Genomic DNA, 16,063 nt, shown 5'->3' with positions numbered 1-16,063 from the left:
GGAGGGATGGCAGGGAGGAGGCTGAGCTAAGACAGGGCTGTGTGTGTGTGTGTGTGTGTGTGTGTGTGTGTGAGCTGTGCAATCGTGTCCTACTCTTTGCAACCCCGTGGAGGAGCCCAGCAGGCTCCTCCGTCCATGGGATTCTCCCAGCAGGAATACTGGAGTAGGTTGCCATTCCCTTCTCCAGGGGATCTTCCCAACCCAGGGATTGAACCTGGGTCTTCCCCATTGCAGGCATACTTTTTACCAGCTGAGCCACCCGGGGTCCCAAGGCGGGGCTGAGGGAAGCAAATCCTGGAGCCAGGGCCCCGCCCCTCCCGCTCGGCCGCCCCGCCCCCACAGGAGCCCGGCGTCCATGGACCCATCCGCTGTGTCTTCACTCCCACTCCCCCAGGCCAAGCTGGCTTCCCTGGTCCACAAGTGCCGGGAGAGGAACCACCTGATCACACACCTGCTTCAGGAGCTGCGCAGACACGGGGCGGAGAACCACCTGCTCTCCAGGATGGCGGACAACATGGTGAACGACGTGGCGCTGGCCGAGTGCGCGGCCACCTTCCTGGCTCCGAGGGTCCCAGAGGTAGGGTCCCGCAGACAGCCCTGCCCCTCTTCCTGTAGGGACTGTGGGCTCATCCACCCGCCTGTCCACCTCCTGACCTGCCCTGTCATCCACCTGCCCGGACCTCCCTCCTTCTGTCCGCTGACCTTGCCTGGAACACGGCTCCTCCGTGCCAGCACCTGTGCTCAGGGCTGGCATAGGGAAGTGATCCAGTCATCCTTAACGTTAGAAAGCGTTCGTGACATGGTGCGGGAGACAGACACAGAAACCGTGACTTTAATTCAGTGTCATACAAATTCTGTCTCATCAGACAGTTGTTTCATGGGTGCCCCAGGACCTTAGCACTTGCCACTTCCTCTGGTAGGATTCCTTTCCGCCCTGCAGCCTCCTGTCTGTCCTTCAGGGCCTAGTTCAGGTGTGGTCTTGCTCAGGACCTCGCCCTGGATCCTACATGGCACGTGGGCATGACTGATGCAGCAAGTTAGAGGAGTTTCCCCCTACTGTTAGAGGAGTTTTGTCAGCCTCTCTGTTGGGGCCAGAGCCGCTCCCTAACCATTTCTGTCTCTCTAGTGCCAGGCACAGAAAAGCTGCTCAGGGAATAGTTGTTGAATGAAGTCATGAACTAAATGAATGAGAATCTCCTCTTTTAATGGTCCATGGGAGAGGAGACTGAGAGCTCGGAGAGGTTGGGAGACTCACTCAAGGTCACAGAGCTCCCAGGGAGATGGTGATGGAGGCCAGTTCTGACCCAGGTCTGGCAAAGATGTTCCCAGGTTTCTGCTTGGCTCTGAGCAGCAGTACCTGGGTGCCCGTGGGTGCTCAGCTGAGTCTGCCCATGGACACATACACTCACACGCAAGCACACACATACACACACTCCTCAGGCACACAACCCCATTCCTGGGGACCAGCCAGCAGCACCCCCACCAAACTAGCTCAGTTCCTGCTTGTGCGAGGTGGAAATGCAGCTGCTGCTATGGATATAGCTGGCCCTGTTCTCCACCATCCCCCCCGGGGCTCTGCAGTCAGAGGGGCCTGCTTTTGGTAGCGTAGCCCCACATCTGCATCTCCCCGCTTGGCCTTCCCAGCCCAGCCTCTGCAGGACAAACCTCTGTCCGTTCCTTCTCCTACAGCTTTTTGGGTTTCAGGTGTCCTCTAATCCAGATTCCACAGAGCCCATGTGAACACCAGGATGCCAAGGGGCCTGCTCTGGGCCACAGCAACTTGGTTCAGAGTCAGAATTTGAACCTAGAGCCCCTGACTCCCAGGCCAGTGCTCATCCCTCTGCCTGAGGCTTTCAAGCTGAGGCAGAATAGGGGTGGAGAGAGAGGTCGGCATCTTGTTGAGGGGCCTGGCACAGTCCCCATGTCTCAGTTAAGGCAGGATGTTGGATGTGCCAAGGGTCACCTGGGAAGGAGGCTGGCTGTGGGCTGAGAAGGCCTCATTGCAGTGAACCCTCCCACCCACCCAGGGGCTGTTCTGTCTGGCAGGCTCTGAAACTAGACCCAATTTGTCCACTGGGATTGGACAGGCTGACTTACATTGACCAAATTCACAGAGTCTGAGGTATAAACCCGAACACTAGCAATCATTTCTCATGCGAGATCAAGCTATGCACAGGCTGAAATATTGGATGGATGAAAAAATAATCAGCTTGTTCTCTCCCTATAGTGGAGTTATCTGGAAAATCCAGTTCATGGTTCATTGGTTCATTTGTAAGTCAATCAACATTTGTAGTCATAAGGTCATTTGGGAACCTGGGATGAAAACAGAGAGGGTTAGTGGTGTCATCAGCCTGACAGGTTCATTTCCTGGAAGGATGTGCTTCTGGGCCCAGACAGGCCTCCGTAGGCCAGATTGTCTCCCCTGTGGATATTCTGAAAGGCCATGGCCAATCATAAGCTTACACTCCCTCCTTTTCAGGCGACTTTGAATATGCCCTGACCCATTTTGCATTATTTTACAATTCAGCTCACCAAGTTCAGTTCAGTTCAGTCGCTCAGTCGTGTCCGACTCTTTGCAACCCCATGGACTGCAGCACACCAGGCCTCCCTGTCCATTACTAACTCCTGGAGTTTACTCAAACTCATGCCCATTGAGTCGGTGATAGCATCCAACCATCTCATCCTCTGTCATCCCCTTCTCCTCCCACCTTCAATCTTTCCTAGCATCAGGGTCTTTTCCAATGAATCGGTTCTTCACATCAGGTGGCCAAAGTATTGGAGTTTCAGCTTCAACATTAGTCTTTCCAATGAATACTCAGGACTGATTTCCTTTAGGATGGACTGGTTGGATCTCCTTGCAGTCTAAGAGACTCTCAAGAGTCTTCTCCAACACCACAGTTCAAAAGCATCAATTCTTCGTTGCTCAGCTTTCTTTATAGTCCAACTCTCACATCAATACATGACTACTGAAAAAACCACAGCTTTGACTAGACAGACCTTTGTTGGCAAAGTAATGTCTCTGCTTTTTAATATGCTGTCCTGGTTGGTCATGGCTTTTCTTCCAAGGAGCAAGCGTCTTTTAATTTCATGGCTGCAGCTCACCAAGAACACCCCCACTTTCTTGATCTGAGGAATATCTTACTGTCCCCTCCACAAACCACAAAAGCCTGGCCCTGCCATTTCATTTCATAGATATTTATTGAGCACCTATTGTCATGAGCCAAGCATGGTGCCGGGGGCTGGGGAGAAATGATGAATCAGACAGGCCAAAATGTGCACATAGACAAGGAGAGAAATAATTGTAAATTACAGTGAGTGTCAAAAAGGAAAAGATGGAGACTATGTGTGTGCCTTAATTGCTCTGAGCCTTGCTTTGCTCATCTGTAAAATGGGACTGTTACATCCTGCTTGGTAGAAGGAACATGAAGACGGTTGGAGATGACTCATGAAACACCCGGTACAGGGCTGTCCCGCAGGTAGGAACCTGGTCGTCGTGTGAGCAGTCGTCAAGGGGGTGGGCTCTGGCACCCAGGAGCGCTGGGTTCAGGTTTTAGCTCTGCCTCTGTCTTACTCTGTGGCCTTAGGCGGGAACAGTGACATGTGTCACCAGGGGGGCTTTATGTAACTGACTTAAGGGGTCCTCCTGTGTGGGAGGTGCTGTTATTATCGCCCGCCCCCCGCCTCTCCAAGTGGGAAAACCGAGGCTCGTGGAGGTTACAAGTCATGCCTAAGGGCACATGTCTACAAGCAGCTGTCTAGCTCAGCCTTCTGTGTGCTCAGTCGTTTGCATAAGCAGAGCTGGGATTTGAACCTGGCTGTGGGTTTCTGTGCAGGGCCGCTGCAGGGCGGAGAGGCGGTGTGTTGGGTGCAGTGCGCGCCTGTGGGGCATTTGGGCAGCAGCAGGGGTCTGGCACGTACAGACCAGGCCCTCAGTGATCCATCCCTGTTGTCCCTGGAAGGTCAGTCCTCAGTGTGCAGATATTAGTATGTGACCCCAGGGACTGTAGCCCACCGGGCCCCTCTATACATGGTATTTCCCAGGCAAGATACTAGAGTGGGTAGCCATTCCTTTCTCCATGGGATCTTCCTGACCCAGGGTTCGAACTTGGGTCTTCTGCATTGCCAGCAGATTCTCTACCATCCAAACCGCCAGGGAAGCCCTGTATTAATATAAGGCAGTGAAAAATAAATGTGATGTATTTAAGAAGCAAAAAGGGCTCCAGGCTGGCTGGAGTGAGGGGTCTCCTGAGTGGACAAGTTCTGAGAGGCTGGACAGGAGGTCACGGGCACCTGACTGGCCACAGGGGTGTTTGCACCTGATTCTTCAATGAATGGGGAGCTGCCAAAGAGGTGGAGCAGTAATTGCTGTGCTTCGGGAAGATGATCGCAGCAGGCCTGTGGGCTGGACTGGGCTGCAGAGTCCCGGGCAGGCGATACACATGGCAGCCAGATGGCTCGGGCCATAAACATCCAAGGCCCAGGCAGCCGAGCAGAGCCCTGGGGGCACGGAGACCCTTCGTGGTGGTGGTGGCAGCTCCTCCCGCTGGCAGCTGGGCAGGAAGTGGGTTTTACTGGTGCTGATTTTCGTTTCAGAGAACACAGATGGAATTCCCGGTGGGGACATTGGGTTTGGGCTCAGAGCCCAGGAGGGCTGCCGACTGGCTGGAGGGACACTTAACGGACTTGAGGAGGGGGGCACGTGCCAGAGCCGAGAGGGCGGGTCCTGGGAGCCCTGTGCTTGGGAGGGGGCTCTCATTAACCACAGACTCCTGAGGGAGAGCGGGGTGTGGGCTATGAGGGGGATGTCCCATATGGACAGACTGCTGTTCATTTATTCCCAGGAGGCGGTGATGATGGGAGACTCACAGAGCCTGCCCTGAGCCGGCACTTTCTGTGGTTCACTCACTTCATCCTCCCAACATCCTGCCTCGTGAAGGAGGAGACTGAGCCCCAGCGTCAGAGCTGGCCAAGGTCACATCCGGGGGTGGCAGGCTGGGGTTCAGAGCTGGGGTCCATCTGAGCTCCACCCTTTCAGGAAGAGGGTGCTCCCCCCTCTGCCACAGCAGTGGCTCAGGGTCAGTGACCGCCTCCCATCAACTTCCTTTTCTTGCCCTGGTTGAGTGGGTGATAGAAACTGAGCCTCAGTGGGCTCAGGCCCTGGGCCCCTTTCTCACGGCTACATCTAAAGTGCCTTAGTCTGATGGGCTCACTTAACAAAAATACCACAGACTGGCAGCTTAAACAGCAAGCATCTTATTTCTCACAGTCCGGGAGACTAGAAGCTGGGGATCAGCCACGTGGTGGGGTTCTGGTGGGGGCTCTCTTCCTGGGGTGCAGACGGCCACCTTCTCACTGTGTCCTTGCGTGGTGGACAGAGAAGCAGGCTCTCTTGCACCTCTTCTATCAAGGACACTGGTTCCAGCCAGAGGACCCTGTCCTCATGATCTGATCACCTCTGGTCGGATCACCCATCCCCAAATACCCTCACATGGGGGTTAGGATTTCAGCATGTGAGTTTTTTGGGGGACACAGACATTCAGTGCATAGGACAGTGCGTGGGTGGGATGGGGGCTGTGGGCCCCTAGAGTTGCCATCTTCCTGACCTGTGTTATTGTCCATGGCTGCCACTATCCACAGGCCAGCCCTGCATCCGACCTAGTGTCCTTCCTCCAGCTCTGTAGGTTCTCTTGAGCATTGTTCCTGAAGCGGGGAATACCATGAGGCCAGCTTGGATGGGTCCCCCGCTGTCTTTCAGCTGGGAACACGGGATCTTGGCACCTCCCTGGCTTCAGCTGAGATGGCAGCAGGAGGAGGGCAGGTTCCTTCCATTCCTGGACTCCCAAATGGACATGGGGGTTCTCAGTCCTACCCTATCCCCAAACTGACTTGACTGGGCCAGGCTCTGGGCACCTTCTCGGGGCCACCTTAACTTCCTCCCTGACCCCCAGCCCCAGGACATCTCTTTTTTTCTGGATTTCACCAGGACCTAGGCTGTTGACATTCTCAAGCCAAGAATGAGACACCATTTTTGTTGTTTGCACTCGGGTGTCATCCGCTTTTGGAGGCAGATGCCTGGGTGCCAAGGAGAGGTGGAGGAAGGGTGCCCTCCGGCCCATGCCCAGCCTCCTGCAGGCTCCATTGAGGGGGCAGTCAGCTCAGCAAACAGAAGATCCATCAGCGCACTGGATGTCTCAGCCCTGCCTGGCTCCCTGCTGTTCCTGGGACGTGAGGTTCCCTGCCCTCTCCATGGGCATGGAGTTTCCTTTGGCAGATAAAGACACCCAGACCCTGAAGAGTAGCCACCCTGTGACCCAGTGCTCACCCTTCACCTCCTGAAGTCCCCTGCTCTTTTAGGCTTCGATAGCACAGGGTGGGGGTTGCTGACCTCTTGTAGGGCTCTGTGAGACCCCCCTCAAATGCCCATCACGTTGCCATCACATAAAGATATTCACAGAGGATATAGGGTCCCTTCAAGCAGAAATCACTCCACTGGGGGAGATCAGGGGCTTGGTGTACTAACACCAGAGGGTCATTGAGACCCCAGCCTTAAAAAGACACATGTAACCAGACGAGGAAGCTGCTAATTCCACTTCCTCTTGCCCTGCTTTTTCCTCCATTCTCCACATCCTGGAAACATCTTGCTCTCCTCTGGGCACTGGTCAACAAGATCTATATATGAGCCTTTGGAAATGGAATCTCATCTTGAAAGAAACAGTGAGACTGAGAGCCCTAAACTCCCTTAATTCATTAAATCAATGACCCCAAGCCTGGGCCTCCAAGGATCGAGGCAATTAGTTTCTCTTCATCTGCTGCCTTTTATGGAGAATATCCCCCCAAAAAATTTACCTGGGGAGAGAGGCAGGGGAGTAGAGTGTGTAGGGTGAGGCTTTATTCATCTATTACTCTGCGTGGAGCATTTAGTAGATGTTTACTCTTGTTTGGCTCTGACAAAACCCTGCAAGGAGCATATTCGTGGCTCCACTCTGCAGATGGAGAGGGCAAGACTCAGAGAATTCAACTGACTTGGCCAGGACCATGGAACCAATAAGTGGCAGAGCTAGGTTCAACCCGAGGTTGCCTGGCTCCACGCCTCTCCAGGCTGATGGGATAAACGAGAAGCAGGAAAAGATCTGTAGATCTCTGATCAAGTACTGAATGCAGTGCCTCTGGAAGTAGTTTAGTGCCTATGAGGCTACTCTGTGGATACAAAGGTCAAGGCAACCTGGAGACGTCTGTGTCTAATAAAACTAACTCCAAACCCAGGTGCGAGCAAATGCATTCAGTTGAAGCATAGCAGTGAGCAGAGAGAAGGAGACTGATTTGGGAATATGATTCCTGCAGGAGGAAGCACACAAAACTTGACTTTTAAGGATTTAGATAGATGGTGTGAAGGCCCTCTAGGCTGGGAGAATGGCATGTACAAAAGCACTGGGCTGTGAAGGGTCATGGTCCTCGAAGACACAGAGTTTTAGGAGATGTAAGTGGAGTGTTCTGAGGGCAGGAAATGCAGTGAGAGAATGTACTGTACCTGGTACAGAGGGCTCCCAATAAGTGGTGGTGTGACTGGATTAGTATCAGAACATGGTAGAGCCATCATCCATGCCCTTGTATTTTTGTCTGTGGATTAGTCAATCCATTTAGAGGGATAGTCAAAGAGCCCAGGTGTCCCAGTGCAGCGTAGAGGGGCTATGTGATAGGCAGGTGGCTGAACTCAGCCAAGTGGATTCAGGGAAGATTTCATAGAGGTGGGGATATTTGGATTAGGTGTTGATGTATGCATAGAAGCTCATCAGAGAATGAGCGAGCAGGACCCCCCAGGCAGGAAGGTGGCTGGTGCAAACACTCGGAGGACACAGTGGAGATGGGATAAGGGCACTATCACAGCTACACTGCACTCGGGGCCCCTTCCCCACTGGAAAACCCAAGAGGAAGCAAGATCTGGGCTGCTGGTCTAGAATCAACTCTAACCTGCCTTAAAGATCCAGCTGTTGCTTTTGTTGAATCCACTGGGAGCCGCCAGGCCGACCAGCTGAGTTCCTATTGTCATTTCAGCTCTTCCAGGGCCTGTGCACTTGTGGGGAAGAGAAGGACAGTTGGTCCATGGAGTGGTGCAGGGACTTGGGTCCAGCCTGACCTGGGTTCCTGGGTGCTGAGTCAGGGGTCGCAGGAGCAGCTCAGTGATCGGCTCTCACAAGGGGTCGGAAGGACCTTCATGCAGAGAGAGTATTTCTCCTGGAGACTCTGTTGTGTGGCTGCCCTCCTTCCCTCCCCCCCCCCCCCACACACCTTTTTTGTTGTTGTTCCATTGCCAAATCATGTCCAATTTTTCGTGACCTCATGGACTGCAGCACGCCAGGCCTCCCTGTCCTTCATCATCTCCTGGACTTTGCCCAAGTTCGTGTCCATTGCAACGGGGATGCCATCCAATCAAGTCATTCTCTGTTGCCCTCTTCTCCTTCTGCCTTCCATCTTTCACAGCATTAGGGTCTTTTTCAGTGAGTCAGCTCTTCTCATCAAATGGTCAAGGTATTGCAGCTTAAGCTTCAGCATCAGTCCTTCCAATGAGTATTCAGGGTTGATTTCCTTTAGGATGGACTGGTTTGATTTCCTTGCAGTTCAGGGGGCTCTCAAGAGTCGTCTCCAACACCACAGTTCAAAAGCATCAATTCTTTGGCCCTCAGCCTTCTTTCTGGTCCAACTCTCACATCTGAAAAGACCATAGACCTTTGACTATACAGACCTGTGTCAACAAAGTGATATATTTGCTTTTTGACACATTGTCTATGTTTGTAACAGCTTTTAAAACCTATTCATCAGTCTCCACTTGGAGGTTCGATTTGAATAAAGGAAATGGAAGCTTTTCCTTACACCTGTATCTTTGGGAGCAAATCCGGGACTCCCGAGGGTCGTGGGCGAAAGAGGGAGGCAGCCCTGCCTGCATGTGTGCACACACGGGGAAGAGTGATCGGCCAGAGGATGCACTTTCTGCAGGGGCCAGGGGCAGCTCTTCCCAGTTGTAGACACTTGTGGAAGGCTTTTCCTCCCATGTCATGCAGAGTAACTGCTGGGATGTCTTTTCTTCCAGACAAGCCACCACCTGGACGTCGAATCTGAGATGACGGCAGTTGTCAGAGGTCAGTGTGATTTTCAGTTAGGAAGAGTCTGCATACTCAGACCAGTCCAGGCCAGCAAAACAATCTGACAGGTGGGCCAGGGTGGGGAAACGCCCACAGTCAAGTGCAGACGACTGAAGGAAACCAGACCCTGCTGTCTTGCACTCTCTTTCCTACTTGGCTCTGCCTTTTTGTTTCACTCTTAAGGAGAACATGTTAGAAAAATACTGCCATACCAAAATGGCCAAATTCTGCAGCCCTATAGTTTCACTCCTGGAAATTTATCCTGAGTAAATAATTCTATGTGTGGAAAAGCTCAGTGGACAGGCATATACATGCAGGTTATTTATGACAGTGAAAAACTATTCAGGAAAACTCCAGTATTGTTGATTAACTCTTATTTATTAAGTATGAGGGGCTTCCCTGGTGGCTCAGTGGTGAAAGAGTCCACCTGCAATGCAGGAGACCCGGGTTCGATTCCTGGGTCAGGAAGATCCCCTGGAGAAGGGACTGTTAACCCACTCCAGTATTCTTGCCTGGGAAATTCCATGGACAGAGGAGCCTGATCAGCTACAGTCAATGGGGTCAGAAAGAGTCAGACACGACTGAGTGAACATGTACACCATTGATATAACTGTACATGAATATCTGTGAATGATTGGCTAGAAGATAAACTAAAATACCAACAATAGTTACTTAGATGGTAACATGGGTGGGATTTTGTTGTTCTATTATTCTTATTATTAAAAAGAAAAGAATTTCCCTGAGCCTTGTTTTACCAGTGCAATGGACTGTCAGCCCTGGGGGAGGGGGCTTCCTAGGGGTGTATTTAGGGTTATTTTGTTTTAAGATGCTCAATATAAAAATGAAGAAAGTATGGATAAATGAACTGCTCTTGATAACTGCTTGCTTAGAGAGTCTTATTACTAGATTCTGTTCTTACCCAGTTGTGTGATCTTGGGTGAGTTAATTAACCTCTCTGACCCAGGACCCTTATCTTTAAATGGAGGATAAAGTGATATTTTTCAGATGTGTCAGTGCCTGGTATGTTGCATAGTGCCAACAATAGGAAGAGAGACCTGGCTTCAGTTTTCAGCTGCTCAGGATGGACCACCCCCCCCCCCCCCTTCTGTACCTTTAGTTTCCATCCCTGCAGTCTGGGTTGGCATCTGTTTTCACAGTTGGAGGCACATCAATTCTAGCTGGTCCTGCTTCTGCCACTAGTTTGTGCAAGTTTCCTCCTTTATCTGGGCTCAGCTTCCTCATCCTTGAAGAAGTGTACCAGATTGATGAAGTTACTTATTCACTCAGCATTTCTAAAAGGCTGCCACGTGCCAGACCCCTATCAGTGTTGTAGGGCTTACAAAGATGAGCTGGCTTGCAGAGGTGGTGGTCCTTGTGCTGAAGGAGCTTGAAGCCGGGTAGTGGACGGTGAAGAAGGCAGGCAGTTTTCTAGGATATCTGAAGACCACGGCAGTACCTTCAGAGGGGTGTGGGTGTGGTACTCATAGAGTTCAAAGGCACTCTTCAAAAGAGGGGCTTTGTCATGGGGTGAAGGATCTAAGAATGAAAGAGAATGAAAAGGCTCAGAGACTTGCTGATTTTTAGAGTAGATTTCTGGATTGAGGTTTGACTGGGCATATCCTCTTCTAGTTCAGAAATGCCTCCTGAATCCCCAAATGGACAGTGTCCTGCAGAGACCTTTGCATTCAGAGTCCTGGCCTATTCCTGAGACTGAGTGGCCAGCATGGACAGCTCAACCGGATTCTTTGAAGGTGAGAAGACATCAGTCACTTAATTTTTTTAAAAAAATATTGATTTATTTAACAGTTCCTTCTGGTGTTAGTTGCAGCATGCAGGATCTTTCATTGCAGCACGCAGTCTTCTCTGTAGTTGTGGTAAGCAGACTCCAGAGAGCGCAGGCTCACTGTTTGTGGCACATCATCTTAGTTGCCCAGCATCACGTGAACGTGTAATTTCCCAACCAGGGATCGAACCCATGTCCCCTGCATTGGAAGGCAGATTCTTAACCACTGGACCACCAGGGAAGTCCCAGTCACTTAATTTCTTAAATAAACAGTTTTGTTGAAGACATAACGCACATACAGAAGAGGGTACAACTCAGAAGCGTACAGCTTGATGAATTGCTGTGAAACGATTTATGCTCGTAAAGCCATCACCAGATCAAGAACTAGAGAGTGACCACAAAACACCCCCTACCCCCACCCGGGTTTCCCTTATGTGTGTGCTTAGTCGCTCAGTCGTGTCCGACTCTTTGCAACCCCATGGACCATAGCCCTCCAGACTCCTCTGTCCATGGGATTCGCCAGGCAAGAATACTGGAGTGGGCTGCCATGCCCTCCTCCAGGGGATCTTCCCGACCCAGGAATCGAACTGAGGCCTCCTGCATTGCAGGCGGATTCTTTACCATATGAGCTACCAGGTTTCCCTTATAGTCTCTTTTTATTCTCTGTTTTTTAATTTTCTCTTTTGTTCTGTGTTATTTTTGTGTTCTGTGTCTGGTTATTTTTGTGTGTTCTGTATCTGGTTATTTTTGTGGGTTCTGTGTCAGCTTATTTTTCTTTGAGTGCTAGACATCATGCATGAAAAAATGTGAAGGCATATTTTTAGATTCTGTTTGATAGTATCTTCATCCAGACAGGGTTTTTACCATTCTTCACACCAGAACTGATTCAGAGGTGAGTTTCATACTTACAAGATTTGTTTGTTTCTTGGTCACTCTTATTCATAGGGCCCAGCCTTTCAGGATTCTAAGCAAAAGCCTGTAATGTTTATCAGTGTCCTTCCCCTAGCCCCTGCCCACCCCATGAGGCTGTCAAAAGCTCTGCTTAGCTTTCTATTAATACTTCTTAGCTGCCACCTTCACACACAGGCTCCCCGTTCACTTGGAGGGGAAATACAGCCTGCAAATGTGGGCCAGCTACACTTGGTTTCTCTCCTGTCTTGAATTTTAGTCCCATGAATCCTCACAGTCTTTGGGCCTCTCAGATGCTTTCAGGTAGATCTTTTGTTAAATTTTGTCCAGCTTTCCTAGTTGCATGTACTCAAGGTTTGGTCCAGAATGTCCAAACCAGTGAGAGTCAGGGCTTCCCAGGTGGTGCTAGTAGTAAAGAACCCGTCTGCCAATGCAGGATATGTTAAGAGACCCAGGGTTGATCCCTGGGTGGAGAAGATCCCTGGAGGAGGGTATGGCAACCCACTGCAGTATTCTGGCCTGGAGATTACCACGGACAGAGGAGCCTGGTGGGCTGCAGTCCTTGGGGTCCCAGAGAGCTGGATGTGACTGACACGACTCAGCAGCATGCAGTGAGAGCCAAGCAGCACCCTGCCTTCCCAGAGAAAGCCCGCTTCACTTAGGAGATTCGCGGTCTGATGGCCTGGGTTCAAATCTCAGCTGTAATTCAGCGTGACATTGGGCAGATTACTTACTGTCTGTAAAATGGGGATAATGACGCCTACTGTTGATATGAGGATAAAATCAGATAAGCAGAATTGAATATATGTCTGGAATATAAGAGATGCTCAAGAAAAAAAATAGCAACCATTACTTAGGAGAAAACTGATCTTATCCTTAGCATTTTATTTCAACCTATGGTTATTGCTTTTATTCCTGTGGCTTCTCTCCTGCCTTCATGCTTATATTAATTTTTTTAATCTAACAAATGGAGCCAATATTTACCTCTCAGGGTCTCTGGGACAATTCAATGAAATCATGCACATAATGCAATTACTATACTGCCTGACACAGGAGATGGTCAGTAAGTGACAGCTGTTGTTATTGACTGACCTTAAAGTCTTTTTTTTTTTTTACTGATGACTTTCATTTTGAATTACTTGTTTACAGGCTTATTATCTAATAATGAGAATGTCTTTCCAGCTCTGATCTTTTTCTAGGAAAATTACACCTGACTTTTGATCGTAGACCTCCCTTATCACAAGCAGGTTGACATTTTAGGCAAAGGGAATGATAACTGCAAAGACAGAGGGGTGAGCAATCCTAAAGCCCTGAGAGACTGGCAAGAAATTAAACGAGGCTGAAGCATGAAGGAGAGGGGAGTCTAGGAGATTGTAACGATGATGTTGATGAGAACAACCATGAGAAAGAACCCCGGCCCCTATTTCTCTTTTTAACATTTATTTCTTTGTTGGTCCTTTATTTTTGGCGGTGCTGGGTCTTCATGGCTGCACTCAGGTTTTCTCTAGTTGTGGTGAGCGGGAGCTACTCTCTGATTGCGGTGCATCGGCTTCTCATTGCAGAGCATGGCCTCTAGAGCTTGAGGGTTTCAGTGTTTGCAGTTGTGGCCCGTAGAGCTCTAAAGCATGGCCTCAGTAGTTGTGGTTCACACGCTTAGTTTCCCCATGGCATGTGGAATCCTCCCGAACCAGGGATCAAACTCATGTCCCCTGCACTGGCAGGCGAATGCTTGACCACTGGAACACCAGGGAAGTCCTGCCTTCATTTCTTGACTGCATACTCTGTGCAGTGCGTCAGCTTATCCAGCACTCACTATAAACCCACAGAATAAATCTCCACATTCGTTCCGCTTCACATATGAGTACAGGTCTGTCACAGAGAGGGTAACTAGCCAGGTCACACGGCTGGAGAGCTGGCGTTCCCACCCGGGCGGCCTGGCTCGAGAGCTGGAGCTCTGGTCACCATGCGTCCAGATTGTGCTGGGCCTTCATTGAGGGGGGTGAAAGTTGTCCCTCCTGCCCTCGCTGAGGCTACAGTCTAGAGTTCGGTGTGAGAAAACACCATCTAATGTCTGCAGTCAGCGATATTGGGCAGAAACCGATACCAAACTTTTGAGGAAATAGTTGGAGCATAAATTGAATGAATGGACCAAGCCAAGCGCATCTTATACTCTTATGGTTCCAGGTTTCTCAGGTGTTCCTCAGCCTTCCTCAGAGTTCTCACCATACCGTTGGAGGCCACTGGATAAGATCTCCTTTACTGGAATAATCTCAAGGCCACAGGATAGTTTACTGCGAAATGACAGAATGGTTGATGTAAATACCTTTGTTCAATACTGTACTTAGTACCGAGCCCGTAGGAGGCCTTGCTGAGTGGCTTTGGAGAAAGAAGGAGGCAGGGGGCGGGGGCTGTTGGGTGATTTCTCTGGAAGGTCACGCTCACACCCTGTCCTCATCCCCAGCATTGTATTTCGCCCGCAGCCTTGGTTCTGTTCAGCTGTAACAGGCATTGAGCAGAGCTCTCTGCCCTGCAGAAAAACAGATTGCCAGCCGTTTCTCTGGGCCGGCTTTGGGTAAGAGCTTCCCATAGTGAAAATGAACTCTAAATGACACCAGGGGATTAATGACCTAGAAGCAAAATGGGGTCATTTTTTGAAGGGCAGTAACTAAATTTGTCACATGTCACAATTATTTTCTGGTTGAGCTTAGAGGAAAAAGCAAAAACAGGGGAAGAAGGAGGTTGGCATCCAGTGGACACTGGCTTCCTTTTAATGAGAAGGTCACCATCTCTTGTCACTGTGAACCACACACAAAATTTACAGAGGACATCACTCTACAGAGATACCAGTGACGGTCTTCCCAGGCCTTTAGATGAACCCGGGGTTTGAGCCTTCCCCACCCCCATCTCCGCTGCCATCCATAATTCAGTGCTGAAGGCGTGTGCCTGGCTGAAATGTAATAGAAGCTTCCAGGCACAGAAAGTGCTCCATAAATGTTCATTACCATTGCCATCTCTTCCTTGGATAAAATGTGGGCTCAGAGGGGCTTTTATGAACATTAGAAGTAGAGACCATTTCACTGTGCTCTTGCCTCCAGCTTCCCCTGCCCTCGGGGCTGATAGCCGATCCTGAAATATGCCAGGCTTCCGTCACCATGGAACCAGGGCTCGCTGTGCAGTGTCTGCAAGAAAAAGGCGGAACGTCCTGTCCTGGCCTCCAGTCCGATGACCTCCTGCCGTCTCCCGAGCTCCTGAGCCCCGCGAGGATCCTGGCTTTGCACCAAGAGCTTCAGCGAAGCATCAGCAGCACTTCCCAGGTCAATAAATCACCACTGGAGTTATAAATAGAACTGGACCATGCGCTCTCCAGGGCCGTTTCCTCCACACCATAAATAATCTGAAGCAGAACTTTCAGAGAGCGTTTTAAGAAATTGGTAGCAATCAAACCCCTCATTCTGTGGCAAGTGGCTTTGCCTGTGGCTTATGGAGCTGTGTTGATTGTCAGAGCTCGGGAGATGCACTGGACTTGCAGATTCTTAGGAGCACAGCTTTGTAAACGTCCAGGCAGCAAAGGGAACACCGACTGTTCCCACACCTACCAAGTGGCCGGTCCAATGGCTCTCCACTGGGTGTGATCCCCATCCCCACCCCCACCCCCAGGGCATAATTTGACAATGTCAATATTTTTGCTGTCCCAGCTGGGAAGCTGCTGCTGGCATCTAGCAGGTAGAAGTCAGAGATGCTGCTCACCACCCTCCAGTGCCTGGGACAGCCTTCTAGAACAAAGAGAGTCATCCCGCCCAGATGTCAGCAGTGCCGGGTTGGGAGGCCCTGACCTGCTCTAATAGCTCCTAACCTTGTCAGCTGCAGAGAACTGTTTGGTTATGTTCCTGCCTGAGGCCCCTCCCCACGTTTTAAAAGATTTTTGTCTGCCAAAGATGCTTGATTGAAGTTATTATCTCTTTTACATTTTCGAACATTAAAACCACTTAGAACTTTCTGATAAGTCCACTCATTCAACAGACATTTGTGGAATCCAGTGTATGCCAGGCAATATGATATGAGGGAGAAGGAGGTGAGGTCACGTTGGTCCCTGCCCTGGGAACTCAGAGGGCAACAGAGAGATGCAGGTGTAAACATTTCACCATGCACTCGTGGTTAAGTGTGCCCTGGGACATGAGACGAAGGCAAGGGCTAGTTCTGCCTGGCTTGGGGGAATGGGAAGTCATCAGGAAGG

General features: G+C 50.5%; 1 protein-coding gene across 1 annotated transcript in view; it reads left to right on the top strand.

Moving 5' to 3' along the window:
- C6H4orf50 (chromosome 6 C4orf50 homolog) overlaps positions 1–15,170 on the top strand; it is a 60,170-nt gene extending 45,000 nt beyond the window's left edge. Inside the window, exons 9-12 of the mRNA XM_061145552.1 lie at positions 395–577; positions 9,086–9,134; positions 10,767–10,888; positions 14,925–15,170. Coding sequence (XP_061001535.1) covers positions 395–577; positions 9,086–9,134; positions 10,767–10,888; positions 14,925–15,170 — 600 coding nt within the window. The remainder of the gene's footprint in view (positions 1–394; positions 578–9,085; positions 9,135–10,766; positions 10,889–14,924) is intronic.
- The last annotated feature ends 893 nt before the right edge of the window (positions 15,171–16,063 follow it).

Source organism: Dama dama, chromosome 6 (genome assembly GCF_033118175.1).
Source record: "Dama dama isolate Ldn47 chromosome 6, ASM3311817v1, whole genome shotgun sequence".
Classification (NCBI taxonomy): domain Eukaryota; kingdom Metazoa; phylum Chordata; class Mammalia; order Artiodactyla; family Cervidae; genus Dama; species Dama dama.
Note: the sequence above shows the minus strand (reverse complement) of the source record. Positions and strands in the feature narration are given on the sequence as shown.